The following is a 13,612-nucleotide window of genomic DNA, read 5'->3' as shown; positions in this document are numbered from 1 at the left end:
AAATACCCTCAGAATGCTTAACTGTGGTTGAATTAGCCCTCTCTCAAGTGTCTATAACCACTTGTTCTAAATGATAAGAACAGAAAAAACTATAAATGGGAGACGGCACTCTGCCCTTAACGAATAGTGAAATTTCGTCAAAATCCTGGGGGGGGGGGCAAGGTTGAAGCCAGTTTTCGCAAATCAAGTGAAAATGACAGTGAAAACTGAAAAATGAGCCATATACTCGTAATACCATAAAGGCAAAGATATACTAAAGAAAACTGACCCGTTTATGTCTTGAACTATGCAAGCAATTCTTAGTTTCGACAAGATTTTTGAAGAAACTAAATTTCAGCGGGGGGGGCTGGTTTCTGGGGGAGGAAACGGGATCTGGGAGGGTCAGTTACCCCCTGCCACTTAGCAAATTATGCTCCTACCCTTAATTAGCACAGACTACGAAAAAAAAAATTTGGTTCTTATTTTTCTTCATTCTTTACACTATGCCTTCTTTAAGGTGGGCATTTCTGATGGATGGGCGCTCCACCTCCTGCTCTCCTCTGAAATATTGAGTTTTTAATTATTTTTCCTTACAATTTTTGTATTTTCTACACATTATGCCTATTTTTTGCGTTTCTTCGCCCCTCCGAATTTCAGGCTCCTCTAGACTAAATGTTTGTGTACGTGCCTGAAAGGTTACCATGGGCGTTTCTTCTTTTTTGGGTTTATCGCTAGAAATCGTGCGTTGGCGTAGGAAAATAAACTTTTTTTATGTCTCATTAAAAGTGTAAGAATCCTTAACGACAGGAGTTTCAAGACACCTAGAAATAAAGCTGCCATACCTGTTAATTAGATCTTTTGAATTAACGCCTTTAAAAATAAATTATCCAATCATCCTCACCAGCTTTTCCCAGAAACTCCACGTTAGTCTCTAGTTTTTTTTGTTTTTTTTTTGTGTCGTTGACTCTCCGCTGATCGGTGCTTTTTGAATGCTCGCGAAGAGTGACTTTATTTCGGAGACAGTTTAGTAGATTCGGCAGTGTTGATTTCCGATTAGGATCAAATGTTCTAAGGTGTTTTTCCTTCCGTTTTTCAGGTTCTGACGTTGAAGAGTCCCAATTAAAAACAACGCCTGGCGGAGCGGATACATTGCAAGAAGTTAAACGGTAAAGATTACAGTCTATCGTTGCTTGGTCAAATATTTACCAAATAATATTTTAGTTTTGTCAAGTACTGCGTTGAAAAAGTTTTAGGCAGTGTGAAAGTGCTTGGAGGATAGGGTTTAGTTACAAAAAGTCGAGTGGTAACTATTAGCTAATTTATTTTTATCGTATAAAAGGTGAAAGGGATTGGGTAGTAGAGACATTTTTATTCTAGAGACTGTTTAACAATCTTGGGCAATAAAAAAAAGAAAATCTTCACATGCCGACTATTGTTCCCCGTAGTGCAGGTAGGCATACCGATATCCTGATTCGCAGCTTTCACTTGGTAGTACTATGCGTGGGTGGGGGAGGGGGGTCATCTGACGCTTCCTTTGTCTTTCTCCAGATTTCTCTTGGTACTTTGTTGGTGCTGGGTTGACTCTGACTGTGCTTACAAATTCACAATGCTGACAATTTTTCCAAAAAGGTGTAGCCCCTAGCAATTGATATATAGCTGAAATAAGGGCCTTTCGGTTTTTCTGTCATCATATCCAGGGCGGTAGAGAGAATGGGACAGAGGAGAAAATCCCTTGGGTCCAGTGTGATATTTTTCGGAAATTTGGGAATTTATTATTCAAGTTTAATTGTTTTTATTTGGTTTGTAATGAGGGCATTTTATTCCAGAATGTGTTATGTTTTTTTTTTTTTTTTCAATTGACTAGAAACCTGAAAATCAAAATTTGTGTGTATCTGCTGCAAAACGTTTGATAAACTTTACCCTTTATTATGCAACCCGGAGATATAATTGTAGGAAACTGCAAAACTATATTTGTTGTTGATTCGGGAAAAAAATTACCTTTTTTTGACATGTTTCAGCTGAAATTTAGATTATCTCTAACTTGAATTAAAGCTACCCGTACTAATGCAACTTATAGCCAAAGCTGTCATAACGTACACTATAGTTTTAAAAGAAAATGGACCTAACATTGTCGACTAGAACGGTCATCGAATGTGTTCGGCCCCTCGTTTTTAGCATTAGATTAGAGAAAAGCCTAAGGCATCGTTGATAACAACTACGATTGTGAACAGATAATTCCGTATCAAAGTTTGATACGGACATAAGAAAACAAATGTATTGAGAAAACAAACATAAGAAAACGTAACAAAAACGTAGAAAACGTAACCCTAACATAAGAAAACAAATGTATTGAAAACAAAGAAATGTTAGCAGAGTCTGCTTCAGGAATAATTTTTGCCGTGGAGGCCAGAGAAATGTTGCGTGCAGTTCTATGCTTCCGACGTCAAGGGCCGCTTCTATTTCATATCCAATTTCTTTTTATTATAACTATGTTTCAAAAATAAAGCGAAGGAGAGGAAGGGCACGAAGAAGTTTATCCATGGTCCCGAGTCCTGGTTCTCGAAGGCCCTTCTAACACCGCACTGCTCCCAACTTTTACAATCTGAAAGACTCTAGGAAAATATGCTCTATTTTTTTCTGTTTAGATGTATTTTCATTTTTTCCCAAAATAATCGAACTTTTTGGGCAGGAAGAGTATATCCTTCTTAAACGTCTTGAAAGTGTCCGGACAAATACTATCGTCCGTGGAGGGGGAGGGGGGGGGGGTCCTCAAATTCACGGTATCAGAACATATGCTAAAAAGACTGGTGAAAGCTCAACAAAACTTGGCCCGGATTACTGGTCAACATCTTAGTTTTGCCTTTTGGGTGTCTGGAAACAACCTAGCCTTGGAGTAGGGGGCGGGTGGTCCCTAAATTATTGTCAATTGGACATCTACCGGAAAAGACTGTTGAATCCCAGCCAAACCCAGTGGCGGTAAGATCTTGTGTTAAATATTCATTTCCAGCGATCCCGACGCAATCCTACTTTATTGGGAAATGGAACGGGAGGCACCCCACAATTTTCATTATCTGAATATCTAGCAGAGGTGTTATCGGATTTCAGCCAAACTTGGTGAGAAGTAAGTCAGTATCCTAATTGTGCTTTCTGGGGTACATACCCGTTCCGACAACTATTGAAGAAAGGGCTTTGTCAAGCAAGTAAGATTTTTCTTTTTTTTTTTTTCTTTTTTTTTTTTTTTCTTTTTTTTTTTACGTGGGAGCCCAACAATAATAATAAAATGATTAAGTGCCCAAAAAATGGGAGAAGTTTAGAATTTTGGGAGACCTGGGCCCCACGGCCCCCTGCATTCTTCTTTAGGGCTCATGGTTCTTGTCTTTGTGGTATCTACCAGAACGAGCTATTGCATCTGACTCAAAATTTGTGTAAAATAAGAACTAATATCCTAGTATGGTATTTTGGGGTCTGGAAACAGTCCATCCTTGAGAGGGGAGGGGAAGAAGAATCCCTAAAGTAATGTCATCCTTACATCCGTCAAGAAGGGGCTGGATGTCAGCCCAATTTCTTGGAATTTAAAAGCTGAAGTCCTGGCTAGGCCATTTTAGGATCAGGACCAGATTTCGTAATTATAATTTTTTTTTTTTTTTAAGGAAAGGGAAGAAGCGGGGTTTAGATGCTTGCCTCCAAGAATTCTACTAAAAAAGATTCTTGGATCTTTAAAAAAAAAACTTGATGCAAGGCAACAGTTAGTGTCTTTCTGGGGGTCTGCGGGTTTTCGGGCAAAATAGGTTCAGGCTCCTAACATCGGTAATCAACATAGGTATTTGGGGAAACAGAGATAAAGGGGTATTCAGTGCATGCATTTCGTTGCGGCTTCATACACATAACAGTTATTCCTAGATCTCTCTTAATTCTACAGCCTTTGACAAACATAAAACGGAACAAACAATTTGTTACCCAAAAGATATAGCCGCAATTATTGCTCCACAACTGCACACCGTAGATGACAGTTACTTTAAAGCTTTGTGGGGTATTAGCACTGCAGATCGATTTGTAATCCCAACCTGAAGTTTCACTGACATCTCTGTCAGTTTTAAACGATGTCGTTCTGAACGATGTCGTTCGGACCCATGAAAATTGAGAGGGAATGTGCTAATAAAAGTAGTAGTCAATTTGTGGCATTTTTTGGCCATCTAAAACTAAAATAAGTTTTGAACCATATGTTATGAAGCAATTTGTGGTAATAAATTGCAAATATGGATCGACCCGGCCAAAAATAGTAACTGAAACTCTAAAAAAAAAATTAATTTTTGTAACAACGATTACATCAAAAGTAGGGTATTGGCTTTTTATTCTGATTCTAAATATATAAAATTCTAAAAGTTTAATGTTACTCATCAGAAGGTAAAAGCCTTAGAAAATTTGTCCAATTTTCGAAATAGGGGGAAAATCCCCCCAAAAAACAAGGGATCTTCAGGAAAATTACACCACCAGATTCAGCATACAAGAGAACCCCATTGTAGAAGTTTCAAATTCCTTTTTTCCAGGGGGTGATCGTATTGAACCAATTGTCCTAGAATAGCCGGAGAGGGCTCATTTGAACGGAGACTAAAAGCTCTAGTGCCCTTTTTAAGTGACCAAAAAGGTTATAGGGCATCTACCCCCCCCCCCTCCTCTCACGCCCCCTTTTTTTCCAAAGACATTCGATCAGATTTTGAGATAGCCTTTTTTCAGCATAGTTGAAAGATCCAAAACTATGCCTCTGGGGATGACATGCCAATTACAACACCTGGGGATAGGGCAGTAAGTTATGCAATTTGCTCATCGTTTACAGGTGGTATTTTTTGTTGAGAAATATACAGAAATTTTTCCGGAGGGGTATTTTCCATGGAGAGGAAAGATAGGGGGGGGGGATTTTTCAGGGCAAGGTTCACAAGGGGGAGTAATATTTCCTGGTATTATTTAAAAAACGGTCAGAAATTGAATAAAAAACAAGTTTTTTCTACTGAAACTAAGGAGCCACATTCAAATTTAAAACGAACAGGAATTAGCCCCTATATGAGGGGAAGAGGGCTTTATCCCTTGTTCTTTACGGTAAAGTTTGACTCTCTGTCCCAGTTCTATTAGAGCGACTCCTGAAACGTAAGTACCGTTGAATATCAATGGGAAGTGTCTTTAAAGAACTTTCAAAATGTTTAGCGTAAAGAGCGAGAGATGAGGAAGAGGCAGCTCCTCTCACATACGGAAAAATTTCTGTTTGTTTACAGTTTTAATGTTGCTCCTTACTTTCATTTGAAGTTGTTCTATCGTATTGCACTTTTTATTCTTGATTCGGGACTGTGCCGACATAATCTTGCAAAGCCTAAGATTTCATCAATAGACTTAAAATCAAGCAATAATCAAGATTCCTGAATAGGAATTAATTCTATGCAGGGAGAATCTGTTCACTAGAATGTTTCCAAATCGGACACGATAATTATAACGTCTTCATTAGCTACAAAGATCGCCTATTCACTGGGCTCATTATTTAAGCAAAGGTGTCTTAAAAAAAAATTTAAAAAAACAACAGATTAAATGCCACCCACGAAGAAATGTTACACCCTTCAAAATCAGTAAGTAAGAGGGTTTTGTCAGAACAAAAACCTTTAGAAACCTTAAATGTTTTTCAAGTATACCAGGAGATCAGGTTTAAAACCCTATGGTTCGGTCAGGTGTCGAGTTGGTAAATGTCATCTTTTTTATTGGCCTCTAAGGTCTGAAAGGGGTGCTTGCTAGCGATAAAGATATTAGAGAAAGCTTACTAATGGTGCCTTATTATGTGATTAAATTAAAAATAAGTTCTTTCAACTGAAAGTAAGGAGCAACATTAAAACTTAAAACGAACAGAAATTATTACGTGTATGAAGGGGATTGCCCCCTCCACAACACCTCACTCTTTACGCTAAAGTTTTTTTTTTTGCACTTTTTAAAAAGCTCCCTATTCTTCTAATTAAACGATCCTTGTGTTTCAGGAGTCGTTCTTAAATAATTAGGACACAATTTAAAGTTTAGTGTAAAGAGCGAGGTATTTGGGAGGGGGCAATCCCCTTCATACACGGAATAATTTCTGTTCGTTTTAAGTTTTAATGTTGCTCCTTGCTTCCAGTTGAAAAAAATTGTTTGTTTTTTTATTCAATTTCTGATCGTTTTTAAGCAATGCCAGGAAATCTGACCGCACCTCCACGGAGAAATCCCCCTCCCTAAAGAAATATCCCCTAGACAATTCAATCCCGGTGAAAATTTACCCAGGACAATTAACCTACCCTTAACAACTCCACGCGTTAAAGTGAGACTGAAAAGAGAAAACAAGACATTTAAAAAGAATTTTGTATAGGTAGATAATTTCGGAAACCACACTGCCGGCTACCCGATTAAGAATATTCATACCCGGAATTGGATTACAAACTCAAAGAGTCAATAGGAAGTTTAGATGTTGGCAGCTGCTATAATCCAATGAAAGATCTCAAAGAATTTGATATTTTAGCCCTAGATTTAGCACCTGGTGATTCATCTGTTTTAAAATGTGATTTCTTAAGTGTTCAACTAAGTAACAAATTGGAAATAGAAAATTTATTAGTTAAATCACTTCCCAGAGATACTTTTGATTGCATTGTGTTTTCTTTATTACTTGAATATATACCAATAAAGCAACAAAGACTTGAAAAGGTTTTACTACTGATGACGGTCACTGTATATGTGACCGAAATATCTGTTTTTTTTTGTGAAATTTATTATACACTGTCTATTAAAAAGGATTTTATCCCTATTTTGAACTTTTATTTTATCGTTTTGTATAGGTATTCTGGCAAATTCCCCCACTGTATAGTTTTCCCTGACAAGTTCACCCCCTGGAAACTTCCCTCCTCATGGAAACCGTGGAAAAAACTCCAGTAAAAATTCCCCCCCACCCACCTAAAAACGTATACGTACTTCACAATAACAAATACTATGTGTAAAAAATAAGCAAATTTTATGACCTAACCTAACCTTTCTCCTGGGGCTGTTGGGGGGGGGGTCATGTTATATCCAAATGCATAGTTATTGGGCCTTTCAATATATGATGGGCAAAATGGCTATCTCAAAATGTTGATCAGATGACTTAGGTAAAAAAAAAGGGGCGGGGGGGGGGGCAGGTTGCCCTCCAGTCTTTTTGGTCACTTAAAAAGGACACTAGAACTTTTAATTTCCGTTTGGATTAGCCCTCCCACGATATTCTAGGACTGCGGGGTCGATACGATCACCCTTGTGAAAAAAAGCAAACAAACACGCATCCGTGATCTTTCTTCTGGCAAAAAATACAAAATTCCACAATTTTGCAGATAGGAGCTTGAAATCACTACAGTAGGGTTTTCTGATACGCTGAATCTGATGGGGTTTAATCTTAAGAATCTTAAATTTCATTAAGGTTCTAATACTTTTAGGGGATGTTTACCTTTTTTTCGAAAATCAGGCAGATTTTCGCAGGCTCGTAGCCGTTTTTTAGAGTTTCGATTACTATTGAGCCGGGTCGCTCCTTACATACAGTTCATTACCACGAACTGTTTGACAAATTGATCTTTCTGACAAATTGAGTTTGTTCCCTCCTCATGGAAACCGTGGAAAAAACTCCAGTAAAAATTCCCCCCCACCCACCTAAAAACGTATACGTACTTCACAATAACAAATACTATGTGTAAAAAATAAGCAAATTTTATGACCTAACCTAACCTTTCTCCTGGGGCTGTTGGGGGGGGGGGGGTCATGTTATATCCAAATGCAAAGTTATTGGGCCTTTCAATATATGATGAGCAAAATGGCTATCTCAAAATGTTGATCAGATGACTTAGGTAAAAAAAAAGGGGGCGGGGGTGGGGCAGGTTGCCCTCCAGTCTTTTTGGTCACTTAAAAAGGACACTAGAACTTTTAATTTCCGTTTGGATTAGCCCTCCCACGATATTCTAGGACTGCGGGGTCGATACGATCACCCTTGTGAAAAAAAGCAAACAAACACGCATCCGTGATCTTTCTTCTGGCAAAGAATACAAAATTTCATATTTTTGCAGATCGGAGCTTGAAACCACTACAGTAGGGTTTTCGGATACGCTGAATTGATTATGTAATTTTCATTAAGATTCTAATACTTTTAGGGGATGTTTTCCCCTTTTTTCGAAAATCAGGCAGATTTTCTCAGGCTCGTAGCCGTTTTTTAGAGTTTCGATTACTATTGAGCCGGGTCGCTCCTTACATACAGTTCATTACCACGAACTGTTTGACAAATTGAGTTTGTTACTCAACTGTTTGACAAATTGAGTTCTTTACCATGAATTATTTGACAAATTGATCTTCCGTGCTGAATTTATAAGCAGAGTGCATTTTTTGCTCGGTTTGTAAGTTGGATGTAGGGCCGCCGAGAGAGGAGGAAGGGCGGGCTTTGAAATATAAATTTTGTTAAGTTCACTGTGGCCATGTAACTTTTGCAAAGCTGTTGTTATTAAAACCCTGGAAGCTTAACTGCTAAAAACGAACGCTACGACTAGGCTACAATGAGTGGGTACGAAAATTATTGGGGTGTCAAAAGTGGGACTCTTTCTTTAACCCTATAGAGGCAATTGTTGTAGAAAAACAAACCTGTTTTTTTTTTAGCTTAGACTGCCATCTTGCTGTAAAAATATTGCTTATAGCAGCATCTTTTGATGGTGCAGAAAGATGGCAGTCAATTGATGCCTCCGAGGAGGCATTAATCGACTCCGGGGACGCTGTGTGATATGTGGCCTAAGCAGTGAGTCACCAAACCAAGGGATAAGAAAAACCAATTTCCCGGCCATGGAGCCTTGTGGGGGAGATTTTGTTGATGCAGTTTTTTGTTTATGATTTTTATTGTTAAATAAAGAACTCACTGTTAAAAATAAAGAACCGAATGAAAAGGTTGGCATTTTCTAAGCTAGAACTGGAATTAAAGCGAAAAGGTGGGATATTCCGTGCATGTCCTATGTTTAGGAAATATATACAATTTTGAATTGCTGTAGATGAAATTCATAATGTGTGCAAGAATTTGGATCAGTAGCAAGATACATTTCCTTGTGTTATAAAAATACGACATTGGACGATCGTGGGTCAAAATAGTGAAACGAACAACTAAATAAGAAAATAAAAAGGGTGAAGAAAATAGTATAATTTTACATCAGCTATTATGTAGGAGGGGTCCCTCCTACATAATAGCTCAGGCCACCCCTTAGGGATAATGGATCATTGATTAGGCAGGGTGTGTCGTATGTCTAATTTTGTTTTCTTTCTAGAGGGCGGAATCTTACGACAGAGTAAGAAAACGAGCTCAAAATCGCCAAATTGACGCAGGAGAGGCAGCCAAGTATATTTTTGGTATTCCGAAAGAGATGTTGTTGGATATGTCGGATGATAATGATGACAATGATCCAGAATTCCTGTCTCCAGAAGATCTTATCAATGACCTTGATCCTGATTTGTTGCCTCTACTGGACAATCGTCATTTCTTTTTGGAAAAGGATGATGTGAAGGCTAGCAGTGAACCCAGCGACGATGACTCGGGGGAAACTCCACCCTCTAGTCAGCAACAGCAACCAGCAGCAGCAAGCACTGAAAAATCAAAGAAGAAATCGGAAGTCCAAGAAAAATTCTGCTGGAAAAAAGTAGACATAGAAAAAAGTTGATATGTCTTGGAAAGGAAAGCCTCGCCAGGTTCCAGACATCTTGGAGACTCGACTGAAATATTTCCAAAAATTCTTTGACAATGGACTTCTTGAGCTGATAGTTGAACAAAATAACGTCTTTGCACTTTAAACTGAAGGATGCAACCTCTGCCTCCCTGTCGAAGAGCTAAAAGTTTTCATGAGCATTATTCTACTAATGGGGATGATAAAAATTCCCTGTTATTTAATGCATTGGGAAGCAGCTATCAGATACCCTGCAATTGCCGACAAGATGGGCCTACAAATATTTGACAAGATCAAACGTTTTCTTCATTTCAACGACAACGAAAAAGCTAAGAAATCTGGAGAACAAGGATTTGACAAGCTATACATGATTCGACCCGTCCTAGGTCATATCCGTTCCAAGTTTCCCGAATTCAGCCCCGAAGAACACCATTTAATTGACGAGCAAATTCTCGTCAATTGAATTCTTCGTCCGCAAATTCTTCTTCGCTTTCAAGGGACGAAGCAACTTGAGACAATATCAACCAAAAATCCCGACTAAGTGGGGAATAAAAGTGTTCACAAGAGCTGTTGTGTCAGGTTTTGTACATGATTATGAAGCTTATCAAGGTAAGGACACTCTTGTTGAAGATGACAAAGAGCCAGATTTTGGAGTTAGAGGCAACATAGTTTTACGTCTGGTGAGTACCTTACCAGAGAAAATGAACTACAAGATTTACTTTGACTACTGTTTTCGAGCTTGAAACTAATGAGTTTGCTCAAAATTAGAGGATTCCCTTGTATTGGTACGTTGAGTAAAGTGCGACTGAAGGGCTTCCCGCTCCTCACAGATGGTGAAATGAAAAAACAAGAGAGAGGAACTTCCCATTAAAGGACTGGTATTCATTCTGGTGTTATTGTAGTGAAATGGTTAGGTTTGCTTGGCTTCGATGTATGCAGGAATAACGCCACAGGATATGTGCAGACGCTGGAACGTTAAGGATAAATCTATGGTTGAAGTTTCAAGGCCAGCCATTGTTTATGAGTACAACCGTCATATGGGTGGCGTAGATTTAGCAGACATGCTGGTGGAGATGTGCCGAACTCATCTTCAGACACGAAAATGGTATATGAGAATCTTCTGGTGGATTATTGACACAGCAATCTGCAATAGTTGGCTTCTTTTCAGGTCAGATGTCAAAGCATTCACTTCAAGGACAGGCGAACGGATGATCTTGAGAGCCTTAAGGTCTGAAGTTGCAGCAGGGTTGTATGCCTTGGCACGTAAACGTGGTAGACCATCCACAGATATCGAAGAAAGTCCCAACCTCATTTGAAATCGCAATTGAATCCGACCGGCAATATCTGCTCGAGCCGATGGACTTGATCACTGCCAAAAAAGACTGAGAAGCAGAGCCGCTGCAAACAGTGCAAATCAGGATATACCCATTTTGAATGCGAAAAATGTGAACTTTCACTGTATCTTATTGCCAAGAATAACTGTTCTAAAGCCTTCCACAACAAGTGGAAATGCCCTATTTTTGTATACTTGAGAGGCTAATGTCGTATTTTTACAACATGGTCTAAAACTGACAATTTTGAATAAATAGTGCAAAAAGCTTTTTTTGTCAATAGTCTGACCTTGAGATTGCATGGTAGTCGTTGGAGATTTTTCCTAGTATTTTTTCCTATAGTTGCCTGTCAAGGGTTAAATCAGCTAGAGAAGTTTCTAGTTCATCGTTAATGCACTAGCATTGACTTAGCAAGAACAAAATGCGGCCGATATATTGTTTTCTTTAATATTTTTCATGACCACTACGTTTAAAAGGGTGGTCATATAAACTTGGCAGGGTTGAATCAATTTGAAATTGAAATTTATATTTTTGAAGGGTGTAAATTAATTGTGGCAGAACCGTCCCTTTTCCCTTTTTTCCTTACTCTTGGCGTTTCTGTAAACTGCCAAAGCATCTGATATTCCAAATTGAAAGTTTGTTCAGAATAGTCAAAAGGTCCTAGAAATAAACTCTGGGAATGGTGTACCCCAAGCGGCTGCAGGAGCAAGGGCCCTACATTATGCAAAATGTCCGTTGTTCACTGGTAGGTTGAGAAATGCGGGCATGTTTCATCTTTGCTGTTCCATCGACTCGCGAACCCTAATGTATAATTAAATATTTGGCCGGGCACGGGCCTTCAAAAATTGGGCTTGACAAAGAGCTTCTTTTTTTGATTGGCTTAAAATTTATACACCTAATCCTTGGAGCAAGGGTACTCCAATGCGCAAAAAAAAAAAAAAAAAATAGAAAAAAACACGTATGCCTGAAAAAGTGCCAAAAAACTTTTCTACCAATCTGTTTGAAATTTATTTTGTATTTTGGACCAAGGGGGCCCCAACGCGATGTTTAATCCGGGAAACGAGCAGAAATAAAGTAGTATAAAAAGCTAAACTTAAAGCGATAAGAAATTACAGCGAATTACTAAATTACTGCGAATTGCTAAATGAAACCTAAAACTAACGTAGAAAACAAAATGACTAATCATGGCAAACTTAAAAATAAACAATTTATATATAAATTTAACCTTGTGGTAGCACGAATAGTCGAAAGTGATTGGAGGGCAACTAGCCCCCCTCCCCCACGCCCATCATTCCCCCAAACGAATTCAATCAAAATTTTCAGATAGCCATTTTATTCAAAGTAGTTGAAAGTTTTGAAAATTAGGTCTTTAAGGATGACAACCCCTCCCCCCAAAGACCTTGGGCAAGGGTTGTAAGTTATGCCCTGGGGGCATATAAAGTTTTTATTGAAAGCGTTGTCGTAGAAACTTCAAAAGGGCTCATTCAATTTGAAATTGAAATGGCTAGTGCCTGTTTCAAAAGTTGAAAGTGATTGGATAGTTACTAACGCCCCTCTCATGCTCACCATTTCCCAAAACACATCGAATTAAAATTTTGAGATATCCATTTTTTCAACGTAGTTGAACGTTCTGGAAATCAGATCTTTTAGGAAGATAACCCCCTCAGAGCCCTCAGTGCAAGGGTTGTAAGTTATGCCTTGGGGGCATATAAGGTTTATATAGAAAGTTGTTGTATAAATCATAGGCAGCGCGATCGCGCTGCCTAAGTAAAGAACGGGGACACTCGAGAACGAGACAAGAAACGGAGACTAAGTAAAGAGGAGGAAACTCCCCCACAACCCTCAGGGCAAGGGTTTTAAGTTATGCCCTGGGGGCATATAAGAACGATGTTGGCACAATGTATTATTTATTAATTTTTTCTTTAGAGCAGGGCACTTCGTATCTAAGAAGTTGTCGTAGAAACTTCGAAAAGCGCTCATTCAATTGGAAATTGGAGTGGCTTGTGCCCTTTTTAATAGTCGAAAGTGATTGGAAGGCGACTGACAACCCTTCCACGCCCACCATTTCCCGAAACACATCCAATCAAAATTTTGAGATAGTCATTTTGTTCAGCGTAGTTGATTTCCAGATAGAAATTATGTTCTTGAGGACAGTCCCCCACAGCCCTTAGGGCAAGGGTTGTAAGTTATGCCCTGGGGCATATAAAAGTTTTTATAGAAGGCGTTGTCATAGAAACTTTAAAAAAGGCTCATTCGATGGGAAATTCAAAGGGCTAGTGCCCTTTTTAATATTCGAAAGTGATTAGAGGGCAACTAACCCGCCTCTTACGCCCACCTTTTCAACAAACACATCTAATCAAAACTTTGAGATAGCCATTTTATTCAACCTAGCTTTAAGTTCTGGAAATTAGGTCTTTGAGGATGACAACCCCCCCACAGCCCTCAGGGCAAGGGTTGTAAATTATGCCCTGGGGGCGTATAAGGTTTTTATTGAAAGCGTAGAAACTTCGAAAAGGCTCATTCAATTGGAAATTGAAACGGCTAGTGCCTTTTTTAATAGTCGAAAGTGATTGGGGGGCAACTAATCCCCCTTCC

General features: G+C 38.8%; 1 protein-coding gene across 2 annotated transcripts in view; it reads left to right on the top strand.

Annotated features, from left to right (window-relative positions):
- pyd (zonula occludens-like protein polychaetoid) overlaps positions 1 to 13,612 on the top strand; it is a 253,318-nt gene that overhangs the window by 30,779 nt on the left and 208,927 nt on the right. For both annotated transcript variants that reach the window (XM_089101630.1, XM_089101632.1), the window contains exon 3: positions 1,076 to 1,145. In XM_089101630.1, the coding sequence (XP_088957756.1) occupies positions 1,076 to 1,145 (70 nt within the window). The remainder of the gene's footprint in view (positions 1 to 1,075; positions 1,146 to 13,612) is intronic.

The sequence above is a fragment of the Artemia sp. Qi Xiang Cuo genome, chromosome 15 (assembly GCF_049724085.1).
Source record: "Artemia sp. Qi Xiang Cuo chromosome 15, ASM4972408v1, whole genome shotgun sequence".
NCBI lineage: Eukaryota > Metazoa > Arthropoda > Branchiopoda > Anostraca > Artemiidae > Artemia > Artemia sp. Qi Xiang Cuo.
Note: the sequence above shows the minus strand (reverse complement) of the source record. Positions and strands in the feature narration are given on the sequence as shown.